The 24,494-nt window shown below is 42.0% G+C and overlaps 1 protein-coding gene across 2 annotated transcripts in view; it reads right to left on the bottom strand.

The window, feature by feature from the left end:
• Nucleotides 1-24,494, bottom strand: part of foxj3 (forkhead box J3) — an 84,207-nt gene that overhangs the window by 37,401 nt on the left and 22,312 nt on the right. For both annotated transcript variants that reach the window (XM_077603767.1, XM_077603765.1), the window contains exon 2: nt 13,271-13,768. In XM_077603767.1, coding sequence (XP_077459893.1) covers nt 13,271-13,591 — 321 coding nt within the window. In that variant the 5' untranslated portion in view covers nt 13,592-13,768. The remainder of the gene's footprint in view (nt 1-13,270; nt 13,769-24,494) is intronic.

Consider the following 24,494-nt stretch of genomic DNA (forward strand, 5'->3'; position numbering starts at 1 on the left):
TCCTTAACTTTTTCCCAGGGTCATCGAATGCACCACACTGAGGTATTATAGTAATTAAAACACAACAGCCATTTCTGCAAAAGCAGACGACCCCATGGGGAAATTCCTCTATAGACAAACCCCCGATGTCCCCCAACAATGAGCATTTGGTGAAATTAAAACCATTTCTCATTTACGGACACCGCTAATGGGGACAACGCATGCAAGGACAGAAATTGGCTTCGTAGGAGATGACCTATGTTGATTTAAAAGAAGCAAGTTAAGCAGCAGAGAGTTGCTTTGGAGGAGTTTTAAAAATCAGCCGGTACTTGAAGTACGACAATTAAAAAAAAAGCTCAGTGTCAGTAGAGGTCACCTGCTTTCTATGTGCCTCTGGAGGACAAGTGCACATTTATTCAACCACACATCTACATATTAATACGGTCAGATAAGCTTAAACCCGAGACTCAAGCAACACGGCTTTATATAAATAAATAATATCCGAGTTTAATCCAAGGATTTTGCAATCTATAGTTCAGACAATAGGTGAAGACAGCACAAAAACCTGTGCAGTTCTCTAGAGGCACATAAGAAGTTTATGAATGTAGCACCAAAGATGTTCCCGCTTCAACGGAGAAGTATGGGGGCTAGAGACCAAACACTCCTACATATCAATGTTCTGAACTCAACGCAACCCACATCCTGTCCTTTTTCTATAAGCCCGCTTTGTTGCTTTCAGACCAATCTTGGAGTAGAACAGCAAAAATTGACAAGGTTGTTGGGGTACGGAGAAGTCAATTCATGCATTATTTCTGAGGTGTACTCGAGGCACCGAGAGTGAAATGCTACAGTTAACCAACCTTTCTCTAATAAAAAAACGTGTGTAGGACGAGGGGGGTGGTTTCCTTAATGCAGTGTTGAATGGCAGGTCATTCATAAGGCACGCTTGATCACGGCGTTTGAGAGAGCCGCCTGTCTTCGTCGACCTTTGCTCCCGGGCCGCTATACTCGTGTGTGTATGGGTCCCAATCTGTCTCGCTCGCAGTCAAAAGCGCTTTGTTTGAGCCCCGCTGATGCCGCACTAGTCCACTATGCAACGCCGAGCGCGGGCGAAAAAGCATGCTTCCATTAAGTGGATTATTTCAGCGCATCCCTGACCTTACGGAGGACTGTCGTTGGCAAGGAACCAAGAAAGAATAGGAGAGAAATTATGACGGTCACGCACCTCCTTGAAAATTGGCAGTGATTCACAAGGCCGACTTGTCAATACAGCACGCCTGAGATGGGAACTAAGACCTGGAATTATACTGTCCCTGGAGAAAAATTGCTTTTGATGAACTCCCAAAGCAGTGAATCTGCCCGTAGTAATGCGGCCATCCAAAAAGTTCTAGCTTCAACCTTCTATTTCCACTTTATGACAGTCTCTCCTGTATTTCCTATTTTAGAGATAGTAACTAATAAAGAAAAACACGGCTATAACGTAATGAATACCGCAAGAATTGACCTTCAAAACACTTTCTTCCCACTTAGACGAAACCCCACCAAAAATCCCCCCCAAACTAGAGATAAATGCTGCAATTGTCTTGATATATGCAAACATCTGTTTTTGTTTTGCAAAACAATGATACAGTCAGTCATATATTCACTTTTTTTCGACAAAGTTGCTGGTTCCAATGCACATTTCCAGCTAAACTGTTACGCCCCGGGTGATATAACCGTAAATAACAAGTACATTTAAACTAAAGTGTCAGATAATATAAAACTGAAGAAATGATGACATTTTTTCAAGGTTATACCGTCGGAATCTGATATTGACGATCCAAATACATTAACTACGAAGTTACCATGTGTGGCACACTAACAAAAATGTATCAACACCGACATGGTACATCATTAATCTAGTTATTTTAGAATCTTTTTCTACCCTTGGACAAAAAAAGACTATAAAACATGTCACATTCCAAACTTAATTTTACTGTTTATGGAAGAACAACGGAATCTTTGGCGGCGTCAAACCTGTGATGACGTGGCACTTTCTCTTCCTCGAAAAAGCAGAGTCGGTAGATTTAGGTATGGGGGGAGATCACAAAGCCATGTTAAACAGCACGGTGGGAAATCACACCTAAAGTAATTACATCAGAAAGGAGTATTTTCACGTTTCAACAAAACGTGTTCCCATTACGATGTAACTCGTCGACTAACACTGACGGTTAAAGACATCCAACCTATTTGAACCGGAAAGGGCTGACAGTGATTTGTCGCCAACGTTACATAATTAGCAGCTAAACTAAAGAGATATCACTTAAATAGCAACACTTAAAAGGGCTTTTCATCGCTCTCATGATGAACTTTAAAGGTAAGAGCATATAAGAGAGTGGAGGCTGAATGCCTGCCAACATCCACTGACAGGCCTTATTTGGCAAAGTGTACAAACACCATTTCATAATGAAGACTCATTAACAACAGTCTTTTTTTGTCTGCACTCACCAATGCGGCGAGCGATGCAAATAGGCCCATTTATCGTGTTGTACTTGTCCAATGACACAGTATCTCATCCTTGTTTTGTTTGTCTTCCGGCAAATACTTTGTCTTTGAGGGAGGGATCGCAGAGCAAAAAACGGCCTGATTGCCAAAGTGGAAAACAGACTATGTGTGGCTGACCATTGAGACAAACCAGGAAACGCTACAAACCGCCAATATACGCAAAAAGGGCTTTGTGTCTGCTTCTCTGCAATTTTCTAGCACGCTACAGACTGCAGCAGCACGGGGAAGGATTGGAAGCAAAGTGACGTCCCCCTGTTTATCCCCCCTGAAAGCCTTCGCATGCTCTCAGTTCCACATGAGGGATCTGATGAAAGCCGTTTGTCAGTCCGCCACTTAATTATCGGCCCAAAGAAGAGGAAGAAAAAGAGCCTCCGACGCCGGCGTCTGACAATGGCTCACAGCAGCCTGCTGACGACGGCGCCCGCTAACAATGAAGAAGCGAGTGCGGTTGCTAATGGCGAAGGGGCGGCGCCAACTGTCCATTTAAGAGTTGGGACGAATGGGCAAACCACACAGAAAAGTCATTGTGTTGTGCGCCACTTGGCACTGCATTGGTTTTGCTTGTGGCTGCGTCAGGATAGAAGGAGAGCAACACTGCAAAATGTATACAAACGTGCTCAACCGGAATAAAAAAAATTACAAAACAGAGCCTACTTAAACTACTTTGAATTTCAGTCGCCATTTAGCAATATCACCAAGTCAAGTCTGTCCTGATTACATTTCAATTCATTTCATTGTGCGTACTATCAGAAAGAATCTTATCCAATGAATTGAAAGTAAAATGGAGCATTTCATGTTCCTAATGTGGAAAGGTGGAGAAAAATCTCAATAAAAGCAAACATATCCAGGAAGAGAGCAAATCCACAACAAAAAAAGGCAAGCAGCATTCACTTGCTGCTCTCATGACTGAAGTATGAGACTTTTTTTACTCCCTAAAACCATCAAACATGCTCAATTTGATCCTCTTATGAGAGGGAAAAACCTGCGATCCTTTCGACAGTCCATTAGATGATTTCACAGTGCGATACTAGACTTGCTGACCCATTAATAATACACGGCGGTGGTCAAAAGAGGCCAGCCACCTCTGCGTACTCGCCGTCCCTCCACGCGGCCACATTAACGGACTTATTTGGCCGCAATTAAGCAGTGAGGAGAGACCGGAAGGATTTTGGATGGTCAGCAAATATATGTGTGCTGTGCATTTCGAGTTGAATCAACACAAAATGGAAGGGTTGATTTAACATTGGCCATATTTTTCTGTGTCTGCATTGTAATCCAAGTTCATTTAAATGTATTTATGTTGTTACGAGCACGTTGCCGTGCAAAGTCTCTCGACCCCTCTCTCTGTCACTCTCTCTCTCCCTTCCACGAAATCCGTCTAAATTTAGTACCATTAAACACATTTTAGTACTATTAAACCACTAGTTATTTGTTACTTTGTTAATAGATGGCGAATTAGAACAAATAAAAATGTTTTTCCAATCCAATATCCAGTTTTTGGTGTTTTTTCAGAGGGTTAGAATGAATTAATTTGTTTTTTTGTTCATTCCTATGGGAAACGTTCATTTGAGTTACGAGAAAATCGACATACGAGCTCAGTCCCGGAACGCATTAAGCTCGTATCTCGAGGTACCGCTGTATAAAAAATATGGTAAAGGTAACATTCTTGTTTTTGGAAATATTGAAGGATGTTGGAAGTTGAACTTTGGGCAGCTTGAGTGTGAGTCAGGCATGCTAACCACGAGACCACTGTCCTAGCAACGCGCTGTAAAAATAATGTAGGCTTGTCGCTGAATTAAAAATGAATGAAAATCTTTCTACTAATCTAGATACTTATGTCCATGAATAATGTATACACCTCATGACAAAATGTTTAACCTGAATACTAATGTAACACAAGCCAGACAGCGAGTGGAAAATGTCTACTTTGGACCAGGACCGACACTTCTACATAAGTTTCACGTAGTGTTTTAACAGCGTCGGGGGCTGAGGACGTGACATTGACAGATGAGCAATTCCGTGGCTGATTTTCACGTGTCATGTCCGCGGCCGCCGTGACCCGCGATTAGCCCCGCTTGACGCTGGCGATGAGAAGCGCGCCTGTCAATACGAGCGCCCGGGGAAGGCGGCGCGGCCCGTTTTGGCATGTCATCCATCACCGGTTCCACTCGGCTGCCGCAGCTGCGCCGACGTACTCCGACGCACACACAAAAACTGACCCCAATGAGGACACACTAACAGGGGGATTAAATATCAAGGGCATGGGGCCCGTACTGCTTCATTTACAAGCATAGCTTAAAATATTGACATACGTGTCAATAAGTTATGAGGAAAAGCAGTCCAAGCAGTCCAAGCAGTCCGAAGCGCGGTCAGGTAAGGCCATTGGTTCGAATAAAAACAGCAAAGTACGCAAGTTTGAACGTGACAGAAGTGGTCGTTTCAAGGGGGGTAGGAAACTTGGATCTCCAGCGTAATTACTCGCCATGCTGATTTTATGAAAACGCCAATCATTCGACTGCTTTTATCAGATGTGAATGACCCGGCGTCTGGATGTCGGGCAACGCCGCTGAGCTCAAATTCGGCTCCCTGCTTTCATCGGGCAGGCTGCGCACCTTTGACCATATTGGCAATCTCAAATTGGCACACATTTCTATATTTAATTTGGTTGAAAACAAAAAAGCATACTCGTGTTGCCTCTGCTAATTAGTCCAGGAGCGATTCCTTTTGAATGCATGTTAAGTTACAGTGCCTGCCAGATGAAGCTTATTCTTTGGGGAGAATGCACAACCTTAATTATAAATCTTATTAATTACTTTCAAGACGAGATCAGGTGGAATAATATTAAAAACACACTGGACGTCGATCAATCCAAACGTATATACATTTCAGGAGGAATTTGGAATTTTCTAAACTCATATTTGTTCAAACGGACATTTGAGATGTCAAAATTAGGCGATTTGTTGACCATGTATTGATCAAGAGGAGTATGCTAATGAAAATTGCTACCCTTTCATTAAACCGAGACGGATCGGAATTAAATCTCGTGGGACTAGTTCAGGACATATAGGAATTGATCTGGGGGGTTTATTTATTTTTTCCCCACAGGGTTGATTAATTAATTACAGAATTAAAATTGCTACTGCATTGTTCGCTGACAGATGGCAATCTAGTTTGGTGGGTATATTCTTGGAGTATATACACAACAACCCCTGAAGCCCAATTTAATTTTCTTTGTCTTCGGGCTGAGTAGTTACATTGATTAATTGAGGACTTTTTGTTGTCCGAAGTCACCAAGTTAACAAGTAGAAGGCATGTGCGCTCTTCGGTTGTGCAATGATACGATGTTTGGAAAGCTAGCCGAGTGCTCGTAGTTCATGTTGAACTTGTACCCAGAATGATTGCCATTTTCCCCCTTTTTTGGGACATACAAGATTCTTGTGAATTTAATCTGAGGCAGAGGGCTGATGTCCAATTATTTTTCTAGATGTGTCAGAATGAACTGATCCAAATTGATACATCGATGGGCCAAGTTCAATCGGAAAAGATGAAAATGAAAAAATAGCGGCATCTGCCCAGGTGTTGAAAAGAATGGTTGTAATTCAAAAGTGTAAAAAAAAAAATGCAGCCCCAATTTTTTAAATATGGTGAAATGTAATTGACGTGTTAAATGTGTTATCCTAATAAAATCTTTTAACATGCTTGAATCAAGTTGTATGGAATCGTGGCAGACTTTGTCGTATCAGCAAATATCGTCTTGGTGTTGTCATGAAATTGTTTATTTTCACCCCTATTTGGTTCATCATTAAACCAAATAAAATATGTAGTGCAACAGAAAATATCGTATTGTCAGAGTGGAAAACAAGCCAGGGTATATGCACAAGAGTTCCAAAGTTCCAAGTCAAGGCATCAGAGTAGAGGCAAAAAAAATCTCTTTGCGTAACTCCCAACAGGAAAATTGATTTAAATCACGAGTTGGAAGCCAGTCAAGCTCCCATAATGGATTGCAATTTACTTTGGGAGGTTCCAATTGTAAATGCTAAATCAGCAGAGATTAAAAGACATCGGTTAGTATTAAATCACAATTTGTTGACTTGAAAGGCGACGCCACTGGCAGCACAAACGGGTATAAGTTGGCGTGGATGGGTTTAACAGACAGATTCACCGTTAAAGGCAGATTCCGAGAGCTGAGCTCTATTTTTAGCATGCGGCATTCATCAGCGCACCCGTCTCCCTTCTCCCCCGCCCCCTTCGTCGGGGCAAAAAAAAAAACCTGAGCATAGCAGAAGCAATAGTAAAAAGGCACCATCTGTGACCTCAATGTGTGCGAAAAGGTAGCTCTGCGTTTAGGCATCAATGAGAATGGTCTCTGACCTTGCTTTATGAATAGACTTCTGCTCTCCTGATTGCATTTTAGGTCACCCACAGTCAAACAGTCAATAGACAACATTTGCTTTCAACAATAGACATTTAATCCATTTAAAATTAGAGGGCTAGCAGCGAACGATACTTTGTCACGTACTATTTCCGTCAAATTAAACGCAGCTACAGTCGGATGTCGCTTGGAATGGATTTAGAAATAGACAGTCCAAAGGCAGATGTATAAAGGCGTTAAATTGCATTTGTTCGCGTGTACCGTCGGTGTAAATTCAGCCCAGAAAATCAGAGACGTGAAACAGAAATGTCAATGTCGTACATCTCATCTGTGACAGCCAGCTAAACACTTCAAATAGTATCCAGGTCAGACTGCATCAAACAAGAAGGAAACCAGCTCGAACCGGTCTACACATACTCGGGGAGCAATCCAACAACCTGTGTCTCTCATACATTCCTGTAATTACAAAATATGAAAAAGCATGCCTCAACAATGCAAACTGATTAAGTGTTTTTCAAAAACGGCCCGAAGCCGTGACCGAGAGTGCGTGTAGAAATCAACATAGATGCTTGTTTAAAGCAATGTCTTGTGATTTATTGACATTAACATGTGCACTTATGACTGAGGCGTCACGGCGTGACCCTCGTCAATTGTGTCTCGATTGCTGTCCTCGTTGAAAACAAGGAGTGAGAATTCTAAAAGAAAGCGTTTCTCTGAGAGCCAGTGAAAGGACTGTCACAAAAAAACAGCCAAATTTTCAAGCCGACATCTCGACGCAAGCCTGAAGGCCACAGGAGGAAGCAGTAGCAGCCTCGGGCCTTTTATGTTCTGCAGTTAGCACTTGAGCAGAGAGTGGGGACAGCGGCTGCCTGCCAAAAAGTGTGTGCGCCAAGGCCCGCCAGCCTGCCTGCCTGCCCGCTCTCCCCGCCCACTCCGAGGACCCGAGCGTGAGCGGCGGGGCGCCGGTAGGCGGGCGCAAGGTGAGGCTGGTGGGCGGGCGGCCAGGCTGGAGCTTCCTGACATGGGAACCCGCCGCACGGCAGGATCAAGCAGACTGCCGAGTGAGTCACAGCCCCTCCCACGAGCCGACAAAGTCGGTTCCTGTCCGTCGACACCTAGTAGGCTGTACCTCAAAAAACGAGAAAAACCCAAATATTTTCGGCGGGCCGGCGTGTTCAAATGAACGGCATTGTTGTGATATGCCTCTGTTTCTTCTGGTTCTAGGTTTGAACTCTGAACTCTCTCTTTCCAAAACCAGACTGGTTGATTTAAAACTAAATTGACAGATCTGCATGCATATTTGCTTATCTGAAGGTGCTTTTGTGATTGGCTGCTAACCATTCCACTTGACGGGACAAACAAGATCTTTATCATTTGTTGCAAATGTACTAATTATACTAAAGTGTCTTTAAAGGCAGGTTAAGAACCTAGATCCAAAATAGACCGGTTAGTATTGAACCATCGACGGGCGGCTACCTAGAATGCTCTGCACTTACTAAACAGAAATGTTACAGAGCATTTCTAGAATCACTTTTTTGTACCGGATGTCAACAAGTACGTAAATTGTTGAAACATACTGTTCAACAGCACATGGAGATCAAAACACCCCTTCCAACCATGTCACCTCATCAGACTTGACAGAGGTTAAAAGAGACATGCCTGGGATGTTCAACTTAACGATGAAGGGATCAGGCAATTCAATGCATAAGAGCCCTGAAACCCTGAGCTGGGGGTGGTAAGATCAGTCAGGTATACAAATTTGGGCACTTCCTTTCCTATCGCATTAAAATAAGCAACAGGAAGAGGGATTTGCCACACTGGAGTAAGCCACAAGGCAGGCGCAGGAACATTATTTCGCTAGTAATGTCCTGAAGGTCTGATCTTGAACCAAAACTCTCCATTAAAGGGAGCAAACGGCCTAAGGTAGCCATTATGAAGCCTCAGATCTAATGGCAAGTTGAACCTTTGATCTGTTTAGGCTTCTATGTATTTGCATTTTATAATGAGGTGGGGGGGAAATGTCCAAGACCCTTGCAGAAGGCGGTTCTGTGTCCCATTTTTGCAGACTGGATTATTTCGAGACTTAGGCGATAGTTCCCTGGTAACAAAATCACATGCCCGAGTTCAGTAAAAACTGTTTGACATTTGTTGGGCAATCATCTCTAATCTACATTTCACCTTATTTTTATTCAAGTGCGAGTACTTGAGAGAAATCACGAAAATCACGCCCTTAGCAATAACCTCCAGCTTGTCAAAGTGTTTGAAATGTGTTCCAGTTTTCCATCGAGAACAAAAGCCACAGTGGTTTTGGGATTTACAGAAGTTTTACCCGAGTGAGCCTCCAAGGAGCTGAGAGAGGCTTTGACTTGACAGTGGAGGTCAAGATTTGACAGCCGGTGTGTAGCTGGCTACATTTCTTCCTGAGCTGATTTAAGGTCGGCCTTAAATTTTCAGACTGCATTACCAGGGCTGATCATTAAAAAGCTATTGCACACTGTTAGTGACTGAGACAGACTATCTTGGCTCCGTTTCTAGGTATTTGCAAAGATGTTTAAAAATATACATATATATAATCAACCTGAGAGAGTTTCTGTTGAACAGCCAATTAAAGGAGCTCTAAGTTGTCCAGGTGCCAACATACTTGGCCCTGTGGTTTATAAAATCAAATAGCAAGTTTCAACAATTTGATGAAGCTCGCAGAGCAAATGCTGAACAAAACTAGAACCAACACACACGGCAATTGCAATGCAGCAAACACTCACTAAACACTATCAGTGACACCAACACAACTATTACTTTATAGCAGTCAGCGAGAAACCTCATATAGAATAAAATAGTTATTTATTCTTGCCCCACAGGGGAAATTCACTTCCCACCACAGCATAGACAAAATATAGAGAAATATAGTACTATAAATAAATAACAGGATACACAACATACAAAAATGTTCTAATATGGTAATCGCTAATATGGCTATTATAGTGATTTCTTTTTTTTTTAATGGTAAGAGGTGATCCTAACGGCTAATCCTCCATTACTGTTAATGGCCTAAAAAGCCCTCACGTTCGAGATGTTTCGAGGAATATCGCTGCAGTGGTGTTTGATCTGTCCGGGCTGTCCAATAAAGGCTAACGAAACAACAAATGTTGTTGCTCTTAAATAGATAGTGTTCTTTTTAAATTGTCATCATAAGAACACTGTATATGACCTCGGAACTGATCTATTTAGAAGCCGCATAAAGCGTTTATATTGTTTGTAAACTGGGAAGTGTTCTCAACAAATACTTAGCTGAACATCCAAGTGAATTCTTGAGAAGTCACAGGCCGACTGATTTGATTTTTAAGGGGGAGGACTGACAAACACATCGATACAGAATATTTCCATTTCAGAGAGATGCCTTACTTTTCATGGATAAGTCTCTAGGAATCCTTAAATCTGAAACGTCCTCAAGCTACTTGGCCACCCTCCAAAAAGCAATGCCTCTCATACAGACCTGATTCATACAATCGAAAAACTGCTAAGGACTGTGTATTGTGAGGCGATGAGCCAAAAGACTGGCCTCAAGACAAAAAAACATTCTAAAAAAGTCATCACTATCTGAGATTCTGCATCCCTCTTTAAGGCTACCTTCACGCTTTTCGATTCTGACGTAATTTTTTCAACTTTCCTTCTGTTTCTTTAAGGTGCAGTCAACAAAGTTCTGATTAGTGTTTGAACACGCTTGTGACTGGTCCCAAATTCAAGCAGGGTGACCTGATGAATGATGACTGCATCCGACCTACATTCACCACGCCCATGTACGCGTGCTTCCAATCATTACGCACACAAACAGGATGAGCGCAGTGAATTCATATCATGAGTATACACCAAAAGGCTGAAAGGAACTGAACTTAGAGCCAATCTGCCTTGAAGAACTCCATTTTGGGCATTTCTAGCTAGTTTCGCCTAGAACCAGGATTTTGAACCGACCCCAAACACGAACTAAGCCTTTAAAAATAAGGTGACCTTAATAGTCACAAGGGAGTGAACTTGGAAGTTCCAAAATGAATTTTATTCCAAAAATGCCCATTAATACCGCAAAGGGTCACGCTGAGCAGTATGAGGGGGTTAGTGCTAGTCAATCCGCCTCGAAGGGTGCCATATCAGGAGAGTAAATTGCTTTCTTAGAAGTGTTCCAGAAAACTGTCAACAGCTCTCCTGGGTTTTTCAAATGGAGAAGCAGTAATAATATTGAAGAAGAAAAATAACATTTAGTAAGTAATGCTATTGACAGATATTCAAAGATATACATAATATCTTAATTCTTTCAGAAATACTAAAGAAAATGTGGATTTGCCGCATTACACCTATAAAGGATACAAATTTGAGGACTCAAAAATATTACTGTCATACAAGAATACTATTATTGCCAAAGAACTATAAACTAATAAATAGTGCTTGTAGAACTGTTGTTCAAATGTAATACTTGGTAATAATTTGATACTGATGCTATGGAATTATGACTGGATCGCTGTCGAAAATTTGTAGACAACTAACTACGTTTTGTCAAACGCTTTTTTCCTCTTTTTAATTTCAGGTTAATAAGCAAGACTGGCTTTGGGGGTGAATTTTCAGAAAATTCCATGTGTGCCTCAAATGGTTCAATTCCACATGTAGCTGGCCAATGGACGATAATGTAATGTATGCTCAAGCCCTAAATATATATACAAAAGTGACCTAGTGATGACAGGAATAGAAGGTCTTTTCCAATGTTATAGATGGAAATAAATTAAGAATGTGTGCTAGGATGAGGAAAAAGCTGAAAAAGTCAAGGATAAGGAAACGTAAAACAAGAACTAACACTACTAGGGCTCACTTCGCAGAGATGAAAACAGCTCTTTAGGATTCTATTCAAAACATTTTATGATGCAATGACAAGAGTTTAGACGGCTTTTAAACAGTCTATTTTAATGTAAATCCTCTTTAAAAAAAAAAAAAAAAACGTCCCAACAACAGCTATGGGCGTGACCACATTAAACTCATTCACTGGTGCAGTGAATGCTTATCTTTCAAATCAACACAAAGCATGGGTTCACAATAGACGTATTTAAAAATGTCTTTCATGTCGGCATACAACTAAACTTACCTAATGGGAGGGCCCCCTGTAGTAGAAATATTTGACCATTATGTTAGGTTGAACATCTACCATGCAAAAACCACTCGGGGGAGGCATTATGGGGAATTATACTAACACATTCCCATAAAACCATCAACAACAATTTGAGCCATGTCAAACCGTGCAGCGCAATTAGTGCAATTTCTCGCACTGTTTTGATCCGTTTTGTTTACAACAAGTTTTGTCTGTCTGGCTGTTGTGTTGCCAACTCTTAATTAAGGGAGGAAGATGATAGAAGAAGAGACAAATGATTTTTCATACAAAAGGCCCGACCCCCCAGTTAACCCCCCAAAGCAAGACTCAAAGCATCAAACGTAACATGTGCATTGTAATCTTGCCCCCTTTCCTCCCACAACAGAAAAAGCAACCTCCATACAGCCGTCTATACATGCGCCAGATCTTGTCGCCTCAGGAAATGGGCTTCATTCATCTTGTCTGACGGCAATAAAGCAGCGCCTAAGATTCTACTTCCAATAAACGTCGACTGATTGGAAAACTCATTCTAATATCAATTTCCATCTGGGCCCTTTAAAAGGCAATCAGCATAGCTTCAACTCCGTATATCACGGGCTCCTTGAGATGATGACACAGTACTGGCTCTCTCCTTCTGCATAATGGCCTTCTCCTATCAAAAGCATCTGCAATGAATAATACCACCCATGAATGGGCTATTTAGTGCATGCTAGCATGGACCGCAGCCACTTCTCTGAATATTAATCTCCAACTTTCACACTTTACTGGCAGGCTGCATCCATTTTTCATTTGGCCAAATGAGGCACTTTGTGTGATTCGGCGACAATCGTGGTTTCTCTTGGAGCTTTTTGTCATAAGAGACGAGGCTGATTGGTGGTGATTTGTCCGTCCGTCTCCTGTCTCGAGGCTACGAAACGATCTCTTGAGTCGAAATATTGGAACTTTCTTCTACTAAAGACTAGAAACTTCTTACACATTCTATTACCCAATGACCTTTGACTTCCGATGGTGTATTATTCTACATGAGGCCTAAGTAAGTCCTGATGTGATTGCTATTGAACCTATGTCCCATTTTAGATGATCCATCTTAACTCATCTGCAATTAAAAATAATTCATGAAATCCAGTTAGCGATCAATCTAGTTGGAACCCTCCAGTATTCGATTATCTAGAAGGGCATTTTCTGTTTCCAGAACCATTTGGTCGGGGGGTATACAATATTTGATCATGAAATAGAAAGTTTCTTACCTTCCAGCCACTTCCAGCCTCTCTGTAGTAGGGAAAGTTATCACAGATCCACTGGTAGATCTCACTCAGTGTCATCTTCTTCTTTGGTGAACTGTTGATGGCGAACGTGATGAGGCTAGCGTAGCTGTAGGGCGGCTTGCCGTCCTTGTGCTGCTGTACTTCCTCCTGGTCGAGGGTGGTGTTGGGGTCCAGCAGGGCGCTCTTCTTGCCTATGCCTGGCCCGTGGCCGTGCTGGCCGTCGGCCTTGCGGATGGCCGCCTGCATGGTGAGTTGAGGGAGCCAATCCATGGAGGTCAAGCTACTTTCCAGCTCCGACGTCATGGTGACGACAGGCCGGGCAGCAGGGTGGGGGGCGGGCTGAACCCGAAAGCCTTTCGGTAAAGCGGTGGTCTCTGTCAGAACTCGAATAACTGGTAGGGAGAGGAGCGGGTGGGGGTGATAAACTGGATCTGGGTCCTCAGATCAGGACATCAGCATGACGTCTTCTCCAAAGCGAGTCTGTGGAAACAGGCCAAAATCAGTTCAACGTTTTCAGTATCACCACATTAGAAGGTTACATTTTTTTGTTGGTTACTCAATGAGAAGTATATCTGTCAGCGTGTTGCTCATCTTTAAAATCTGGAGGTTTTTTTTTTAAATCAGACCGCAATGATTATGTTAAGTGAGCAGAAGTCGAGAAGGAGTTTACATGTTCCCTGCACATGCTTTCACTGACTGTGCAGCCGATTTATTAGTTCACCACCTTCTCTTCCACTTGCTGCTCTCAGAGCTGACTCATAACTCGGACTCCATCTGCACGGAGGGAGGAGAAGAGAGAGAGCGGGAGAGAGCGAGGGAGAGTAAATGTTGGGCAATTGTTTTCACAACTGCCAGCCAAATGGGGCAATGGCTCAGGAAGAATTCTGACTCTCTTGTGGCTAGTAAAACCCCCTTTCCCCCTCAGTCTGCTCTGCCTTCCAGCCTGCCCGCCCACTCGCCTTTGCCATAAACAAGGGAAGCAGTGTCATCTTGCAAACTGTCCTCCACCCAGTGTGCGTCTGCAACAGCCTGTCTCGCTGTCCTTTCTGGCACACTGCCCCGCTTGTCCGAAAATAGAGGGGCGCGCTAGATAAGCCGTGAGTTCTAAATGGAGGCGAAGACGAGTATCCGCGCAGGGGGAAAAGGGGTGTGATGACACCTTGAACCGGTTGACAGCAAAAACAAACCCAGCATTTTGTACTATTTGTTTTGGGTTCAGTGTGTGTCAGTGTGGGAATAAACAGTCTGACAGTCCTCAATAGGCCAAACACTGTATCTTTCAAAAATAGTCTGCGCACAATGTGAAATAATATCCCGTTCCTTTGAAAGAATTTGCAAAGGGTGATTCAAAAGTGCCTCCAGACAGACAGCGAGCGCTATTGTACTGATTCACTCCGATCCCAGGATCAAAATGACATTTTCGACTATTTTTACGTACCTCTGAGGGCCTTAAAAGAGGGGTGCTTACCAGTTTGACAAAGCCTTCTGCCATCTACACTGCTCAGGTCATGAAAGGACACCATTGCATTCTTCACAAACTAAAAAGTCTACTTAACAGTCTTCTACTGAGTGCTCAATCATCCACCAAGGTGATTAAACCCTAATTCTCTCTAGTCTGTTTTAATAGACCACTCAAATAGTGCCTTGACTAATGAGATTCAAAACGAGATTAATTCCTCTTCCAATAAGAGTGGAGAAACTGTGATATAAATTGTTTTATTGTGTGAAATTAGATCCGGACCAGTAGGGGAACAAACTTTCTACATTAACTAGTCTATAACTCTATATGGACAGCTTTTGCTTTTGAGGATATACTAAGCCCCCTACATACTTGACAAACTAAATGTCTCTGTGCTTGGTTACGACGCCGTAATCAAGTTCTCAAACACCTCAGTGAACGGCCCGATTAGTAACGTATCGTCAGTGGGTCTTCTGGGGTTGGGATCAGCGTCTAATGGGGTAGTGTGAAAATAACAGAGTGGCCATGAACACCAAGATCAAAGAGCTCATTGTGGACTGAGTGTGGGCAAAAGGGATGTAAACACACGCCTACTTCTGAGAAGAACAACATGGCTGCCAGCTACAGATCCAACTTAAACCCAATACAAAGAACAGATGTCTAATACAAGTATATTTATAAGTGGTGAGTAATTGTCTTTTGCTATTGGAATCAGTGTAGCAATGTTAATGCGAATGTGTGTGTTTTGAAAGGTGTAAATGCCTGTCAGATTTTTAAAAATGACAATAACCATATATTCTAACACCCTATAGTAGATAAGAGCAATTTTTACTGTCTGCTGGTGGACAGATAAAACGTGATATATAAGAAGTGAAATTTTGCGAATGGAAATGGGTGTCATGCATCATAGAAATAATTATTTACTAGGCCTCCATGAGCCACAGCAGGAAGACATTCCTAAATGGAGCAAACTGCTTTGGCGTCAGATGGTCAGAGGAAGTTTGTGCTTGCCAGGTCCATTGATCTCTAACAGCAGGAGGTTAGCGGCGGCTCGGCAGCCAATTCAATATCTGTTATGGGCATAGACATGAGCGGATGATTAAGGCATTTTTTCCTCTTCCATGTCAACGGAATTCTGAGAGGGACAAGGCCAGATCAAGCTTGGGGAGATATTTAATGGGGTAGAGCATTTGACTGTTGTGAATAATTTATTTACTGTCACATTCCCATGTTTTCTTTCAGCTATTTTACATTGTGTATTGCATGTACACAATGGAAGTGATTTGTTATAATCTTTTTTGCCTGTTTATGTAACTACAATACACTCATTGGCTGCTATTGATGGTGATAAACGGTCAATCCATTTGAACTGAAAGGGATGGTTGTAAATGGTCATGTTTCAGTGCTATCCATTTGGACTGTGCTAAATGACAGTGACTGCCATGTTAAAATATTTTTTCCCTTGAACTGAGGGGGAAATCACAATAGTGAACTTACATGAACGGAGATAACAAGGGATTACTGTTATGCCAAACAGATTGACACAGCTGGAATTAAAAATAAATAACGGAGTGGTCACACACTTGTGATTTTTATGTCATTGGCACCTAAGACACTGTTTGTTTACAGATTTCAAAAGTGTGAAAGGAAATGACACTTGCATGAGAAACGTGTATCTGTATCTGAGAAGTCGGATTATTGCTGATATATTGTTTTTCAAAATATCAAAAAGGACTAAACATCTCCAATTTGTAATTACAATAAATGTTAACAGTGATAGCAGAGCTTTTGCTATGTTAATAGCAAGCAATTACAATATCAAACTAATTTGGTTTCACTTTCAAATTGAATATGTTAGGGAAGCAAAAGTATACAATAGCCAACAAGTGCTTAATAAATGCTCATAATAATGACCATCAATCTCCGCGATTAAATGCTAACGCCCTAATGTGGCAGACTGGCCCTCGGCGCGATCCGCGGACAAGGTCAATTATACAATTAATTATCGACCGATCGTCGATTCTTCCAACATTTATTTGTAGGCAGCCAACCGATCGATCAGTGCATCTCATTACACAGTAAAGAAGTAATTGAAGAACACGTTATGTTAAAATATCATGAAGTACTACTATATTTGGATGTGTGCATCCATGCAGGAATGACATTTGACTGAAAAAATGTGCTTGGATTTCAAATGGGTTAGAATTACCGTTGAAATTATAATTATAGTCACTACTGTAATTAGCATCTTTGAGAGCAGTAGTTGCTTTTCAGCAGATGATGGCTATATTTTTTTCACCTGCATGAAGGAGTTTGGGCGTATTCCACTTTTTATGAGACTGCAAAATAATAATCCAAGACAATTATACTGGATGCAAAGAATTTTGGGGAACAAGGTGTCTGTAAATGAGTTATGTTTCTGATATGAGGTTTGACCCTTGTATGAAATATCACATGTATTGAACAAACGCCTATACAGTGGTACCTCGACATACGATCTTAATCCGTTCCGGGACTGAGCTCGTATGACAAGTTTCTCGTAACTCGAGGTAAAGTTTCCCATTGAAATGAATGGGAAACAAATTAATTCGTTCCAACTATCTGAAGAAAACACCAAAAACAGGATATTGGATTTGAAAAAATGTTTTATTTCTTCTAATTCACCATCTATTAACAAAGTAACACATAACTAGTGGTTTAATAGTAATAAAATGTGTTTAATCTAACTAAAAATGGGCAGATCTCGACGACAGGAGACAGAGACGTTTGGGGGCGTGGGGTTCGTTTTTTTTCCACGACAACGCACTCGTAAACGGAACAAACAAATTTAAATTAACTTGGATTAATATATACAGACACTCAAACATACGTTTAATGTAACTTTACACAAAACTGAATTCTAATTTTGTTGTAATCTTTTGTTACCTTCGTTTTTCGGGTTGGCGGTTTGTCACGCTTCCGCCCTCACGTTCGCTATCGATGGACTGTTTACTGTTGTATTGCCTTCAAAATATTACCAAAATGATGCACACAAATGTCCTCACAATAGGATAAAGCACGACCACTTGCCAACGAGAAATAGTCTTTAAAGAGCGATCGCTGGACCTTCTTTCCTAAGAAAGAATAACAGGAAATGACATAGCTGAGCTTCCTACGTATTGATTGTGGGTAATGAAGTTTTATTCTGAGAAAGGTATGGGTGTTGTGTGCAGGAGTATACTTCATTACCCAGAAAGCCTTCTTTTTGCATGCGCGTTGTGCGTTTCCTGGTCCGAGGAGGAACTCGTTTGAATTATTTGTTCCGTGCTCGTAAATATTGTTATACACGAAAGATATGCAAAAAAGACCTGGCTTGGTCGTATCATGAAATTTTGACCGCATAACGGGCGAATTATTCGATCGAAATTTCCCCCGTAAGACGAGCATTTTGTATGACGAGCGGTCGTATGACGAGGTACCACTGTACTAGTATCCGACCATTTTTTTAGTCTTAATACCAAGACCGAAAGGAAAAAAAGGCCTGCCTTGAATTCTAGAGGCTGCGGGAGGTGAGCTGGCAAAGATACAAGTTGATGAAAGGCACTGCGCCCCACTACATGGAGTTGCCTGCCATTTGACTCGCCACGCTAATGATCCAGCTGCTTCGTAATCGGCGAGGCCAAGTTCGCCGTCTTAATTAGAGAGCCTCGGGTAGTGGTGGGAATTAGGAAGCACGATACCACCGGCCAGTTACGACCCCCCGCTGCCTTCATTACCCTGTTGGGCCATGGGATGCTCAGGGCCCCCCTCTGCTCTATTGAAGAAGGCGGAGCTATACAGAATAGTGGTCTGAGGTGTATTGAAGTGGAAAAAAAGGTGCACACAGAAAAGGTGCAGTCAACTTTTTGGGGGAAGTCAGCATTGTTGTTTTGCATTCTCTGTGAAAATGACACATAATTGCAGTCTTTTGACTGCCGGTGTGTTTCCATTGTCCTTAGCGAAATATTTCACTGAAGTGCACTGCAAACGGCTGTCATTAGAGGCATTCGGCAACAGAAACGTAAATCTGCCGTCTCTGTGTGTCGTAAGATCCGTGTGGGTGTGTAAAAGGAATAATGGCTTCCCCTGCCAAAGTGGTAACTTAGGAGTGTGTTACTCTCATTTTGTAAGTAACTCAACGTGAAGAAAGACCAAATGAAGGGTTTCCGAAACGCTCACAAGGTAGTCAACACGCTGAATTATGTACTCTGACAACACGCTGAATTATGTACTCTGATTTCGCCAACTTAACCCGTTCAAATAAATTTGAGTTCCATTGTCGTCAATGGCAGCTAATAAGTGAAAGTGACATCAAGCATCCGTAGAAAACAGCACGTGTATGTGCTGAATAGGGTCACGAGTTCAGGCATTACACCCCCACACACATTGTGATCCCACACATAGTAAGTATTGAACGATTTAAAAGAGTGGCGTGTGTCACCGTCACAGCAGTAAAATTAAAAGGTTTCATTTTAAGGGTGGATTGATTGTCAGCGCTACTTTATCGCTCATGGACGAATGTAAATTTTCCAAAATATTTTTCATTGACCCACATCTTTTTTCGACATTTGCACAATGATGACAAATCAGTCACTCTGAATGTCTCAATCAACCTGCCAAGCCTTTTTAAATTGAAGAATAGCCAATGAGGCAACAGGGCTGAATAACATGCAGGGATTACTCAACACAACCGTGCTGAGTGAACGTCATTGTGCTGACAGGTCGCCATCTGTGTCATTAACTTTGCCGCGGTTCGTTGTTTTGAGCCATTGCACAATTTGAGTTTCTACTTGTGTATGGCGTTAGATTCCTGCCACAATGCCATGAGCGTAATTACATTACACTTATGGAATTATAGCAGCAATCTAAGGTCATACTTATGCACTTACAACGTTGGTTAAATTGGACATTCTAAATTACAGTAAGATGCTGAAATATTTTGTAGGACAAAGACCTACAGAACTCAAGGACCTGTTGTTAGCTGATTTTTTCTCTTGAAATATTCTTGAAGTGCCTTTGACTGATGCCAGGATCAAATCTCCGTTTCTTAAATCTTATTATCTTATTGGGCCCAACCAATCATGCGTGTGACTTGCTATGGCGTCCCTTGACGTGTAACGTCTTTACGTTTTTTACTCTGGCTCTTCATACATTCCAAAATTATCATGTAAACTTAATTCGTCAAAACTGTGGAATAGTCTAAATTCCAAATAGTAGGAGAGATGGCCCACTTATACTGCAAAGTATTGTATACCGTTTGCTTTGTCTCCATTTGTAAGACAGCTGGGTTTTCTATTTTCCATCAATTTACATCTAATCTCAGCTAAATTATTTCATTGCACCATTGCGTTTACGGTGAATGAGCTATTGTCCAGCTGTGAGGAAATATTAAGACCGGGCCGCTTGTAACAGAGCGGTCCAGGTGCATCGTACAAGCGGGCTAAATGAGTCCATTTCAATAGCACCTTTTGAAGGGATAGTCTGAATTGCCTTGTCAAAACTGAATTGCATTCAGGCATCTAATGTGCGAAAAACACAGATGGCACATTACAAGCGGTTCAGAATTCCCCGATCATTGCCAACAAGGCTACCTGAATATTGAAAGGAGGGAGAACAAAAAATCTTTTTTTTTTTGTCTGTGTGAAAGCGTCAACATGGCTTGTTCGACATACTGTATGTACACAATTGAGCAATCAGCGCCAACAGTCGATGGTTAAGAGTGATAACCTATGACAGCATGCATCCATTCTTGTTGCCGACATGTTACCACAGAGTTGGTCAGACCGTCAAAAGAATCTTTAAGTGCTTACAGTTTTGAAACGGATGAAAATTTTGGTATCCACAATTATTTTCCCATTGGGGAAACTATACAACTAATTTACGACTCAATTGTAGGTTTATTCAAAACAAAGCACAATGATTTCAAGCAACAAGACTCAAGTTGTTTGGTTTCCAGACTGACGTGGCTGCACATTGACCCCAAGGTAACAGGTGAGTCAAGCCAATGCTTCCTTCGTTAAATGCACGTTACGCAGAAGAAGACTGTGTTTAGCAAAATATGCACTGTATAGCAACACACCAAATTGGCGGCGACTTCACCATTTTCCCGCAATAGTCAAAACATTGTCATCCTATGTAATAAAAACAATAATAACACATCACAAAGAGCTTTATTTATGTTCTGCCCGGAACTTCTTACAGCATGACTAGAACGAGCTCATCTTAAATGCCACACACAGCATCACAGCAGTGATTTCCTCAGGCTATTCAAGCTCACAATCACACACTTATACACAAAAGAGCTGTGGTACCAAACCGGGGCTCTTCGGCACGTATCTACAATTTTAAAAAATGAACCCCCATTTCCCCCTTTTTTTTTATTTGGACCGCAGTCACGAATCCATCACAACAGCACAACGCTGCCTCACACTCAGACGCCACGCGTGATGGACGCTCCATTGAAAACAATGTTGCTTAGATGGCTAATATTTAGACAAGTGATTGCAAAATGCTCGCCCAGACGGTGTCTAAAAAAATGAGCCACTCACAGGAGAAAAAAAGGATAAGATTATTATGACAAGAATCTTCCTGCGGTGTGATGGCAACTCTGCATCAGGGAGGGGGATCGCTAAGCACTCTACCTTCCATTACTCCTTAAGATGTTGGCACACGCACTCACAACAACAACAGTGCTGTGATGTAACCTGGTAACGAGCCTTTGGTGTCTTCAACCTCCACCAAAACCTCGGTCATACCTTCCATATCAGGTCTTAATCTTCGAGAGAATGGGTGGGAGAAGTCCTTGTTTTCCTAGTGATTGCAAGAGGATAATCAGGGAGGGGTGGGAAATGGGCTCACCTGCCCATCAGTCACTTCTCACTTTTTCCAGCCCTCCAGCGCAAAGTATTTTGCAGCGTCCTGGAGACTAAAATAGCAACATGTTTGAGAAGTGCGAGCGCACGTGTGTGCTACTCTCGTGTGTTTTCATTAAAACACAAAGGAGGAGTCAGGGTTTTTGCAAAGCAATAGTAGTTTTTCATGAGCTCTCACGACACTACGCACGTTGTCCCAGCAAAGAAAGCATTCATATATCGCTCTCTGCTTAGATTTTAGTTCGGGCTGAGAAACATAATAATTGAATAGGATTGACAGTAGATACTTGCAATTCATCCCATTGTTATTATACACGTAGACTCTATGTTTTTGCCACCACTCTAATGGACATGACTCTGAACCAATCCTGGTTTCCAGCGGAATCAAATTTTTCTATATTCTCTCAATTCGATCAACGTATTAAATACTGTATACGCATGTGCGTCAATGACAATGTGTCACACAATGGCTACGTTCGTCACACAATGGCTACGTTCGTCACAAAGCGGTTGCGCTCATCAGCGACGTATCTTTCCGTTTATTATCGGAGTGCTGAGAAATATGCGATCTGCATACGACAATGCCTTGTGCAACCGGCTTTTTCACATGGTGATTAACACTCTGTGTTGTCTTTCAATTACGTGGCTATAAAACACATAGCTAATCTTGTTTGATCCTAAAGCAGCTTGGTAGAATCTGTGTTGGGAATGTGTGTGGTTTTCAGCAATTTAGTACATGTGTAATTGATATTAGCGGACCGTGATGTGCCAGATTTCTCAGGTATTGTGAAGGCGGGGATACAATTTATCACTCCCTTATCCTTGAGTCGCCAGTGGTCGAGCAAATCAGGTCGATAATTATGCTGCCAATCAATTTTGAGCGTAGCCATGGCCGTGGGGAAGTTAAACGCTGACAAGAACAACGTGTCAGAAAAAAGGAAAGTGATCTGAGGTAAAACCACAATTTCCTTTATACATATTGAACTCTTCAGAAGGCAGAGGAGCCCCTTTTGTCTCATCAATCAAAATCAAACATAGACTTCTAAGTGCAGCTGTACATGGTGAAGAGGCTAGCGGGCAGAGCAGACGGGGGGAAGGTGGGAACGGGGGTAGCTGGCTCCGGATTAAGTGAGGCACTTCATCCTGTCTGGAGAGACCTCGAAAATCAAGCAAGCTTTGCTGACCTGAATGCAGAAACAGCAAAATCCAGAGACAAAAAAAAATGTCTTCAGGGAGTAGGATAAAATACAGATATTTGGATGTTTGGTGACTTGGAAAATAGTTCACATGGCGGAGGATTTACTAATTATACTAATGTGCATATTATATGAATCCCTTTCCTTTCTACCTCCGTTATAAGTTTGTTCAAAAGCAGGAATGACTGTGAAATGGAGAACTTAGTATTGATAACATTCTGTTGTTGGACTGTTGAAAAATTCTAGATGGCTCTAAGCCAAGGAGTTTTGTTCCTACATGATTATGTAGTATACAGATATAATTGCCCGAGTCTATCGCTAACCTATGGAAATAATTGCAGTAATTATTTCAAGAAAAACACTTAGAAGCCATTATTAAGTAAAGAAAACAATCATATGAAATATACAAGTTATCAAAGTAGCCTAGTGTACTTTTGGTCAGTTGATTAACTAAGAACTAGCACCTGATAGGTAGCGCTTTTAAAGAAGGTCTTAGATGATCCAGAACATGCTTTTGATTTTTATAACTGTTTGATGATCGTCGGGTTTACGATGGAGACGTTTCAAATCCAAGTACTAAATACTCATTAATAAACTGTTCGCCGAAAGGGAAATTCAGTTTACACTGTGAGAAGAAGTAAGTCACTGAGTACAGAGTACTGTGCCACAGTTATGCCCCAATTAATTTACCTTAAATGAATTGAGGTGACGCTGAACAAGTGAGCAATCTCTCCAGCAATTATTTCTGTCTGGCCAGCAGCTACCCGAACATGAGACCCTCATGTACAAAGTGCTTACACACTCAGCTTTTAAAAGAAGAGGCAGCAAGACAGGCCAAAAAAGAAGATACTCATGATGCAATCTGCAAGTCATCATGAAGACAGAATAGTCAACCAGCATTCCAGTAATTGAATAAGCCTTTCCAGGGAATGAGTGCTGTGATCAGGAGTGGATGCAGTCCTAACAGCTTGCCGGGAGTTGGCCTTTGTTTCGGGATGTGGCAGGGGTGCTCTGACACAGACCATGCAAACCCAATTACCTTGGTCCCACTGCCTCGGGGCCTGCGTTGACACAGTCCCTCATGAGAGGCTGACTTCATGCCAGGCTGGCAGCTAGCAAAGGACTGCTGCTGAATCACAAATAGACCACTTGTGTACGCACTGACGGAATAAGTATTTTGGTGACAACTTTGAGGGGCCGTCTTTGTGTGGATTTCCAGTCAGCCTTACCGTTGACCCCCCCCCCCTGGTAGCGGCCTTTTTTTTCTGGACGAAGACTTTATGATGTATCAAAGCCGATTGCCTGAGATGATTTTCCTATGTAATGTGATTAGAAGATTGGCAGTCAGGGTTAGTGTCGTCTCCGCATCAGGCGGGATCTATTTGTAAAATAAAGATCTCTTGTGTGCAAACAGCCTATCGGACATTCTTTGCGATGACTCTCGATACAGACTTGCACATTTCAGGAATCGGAAGCGATTCCGAATGACTAAAGCTGAATAAAATCTTCAACAGGAATCGCAGATAACGTCAGTATATGTTATGGTTCGGTAAGATTGACGAGGGGAAAAAAACCTGACTGCGGGTTAGTGGTTTAGCATAGGTGCGTCACTTAAGGCCTTGAGGGTGCATTCCATGTAATTTAAGGTATATATATCAACA

The sequence above is a fragment of the Stigmatopora argus genome, chromosome 6 (genome assembly GCF_051989625.1).
Source record: "Stigmatopora argus isolate UIUO_Sarg chromosome 6, RoL_Sarg_1.0, whole genome shotgun sequence".
In the NCBI taxonomy this organism is placed as follows: Eukaryota; Metazoa; Chordata; class Actinopteri; order Syngnathiformes; family Syngnathidae; genus Stigmatopora; species Stigmatopora argus.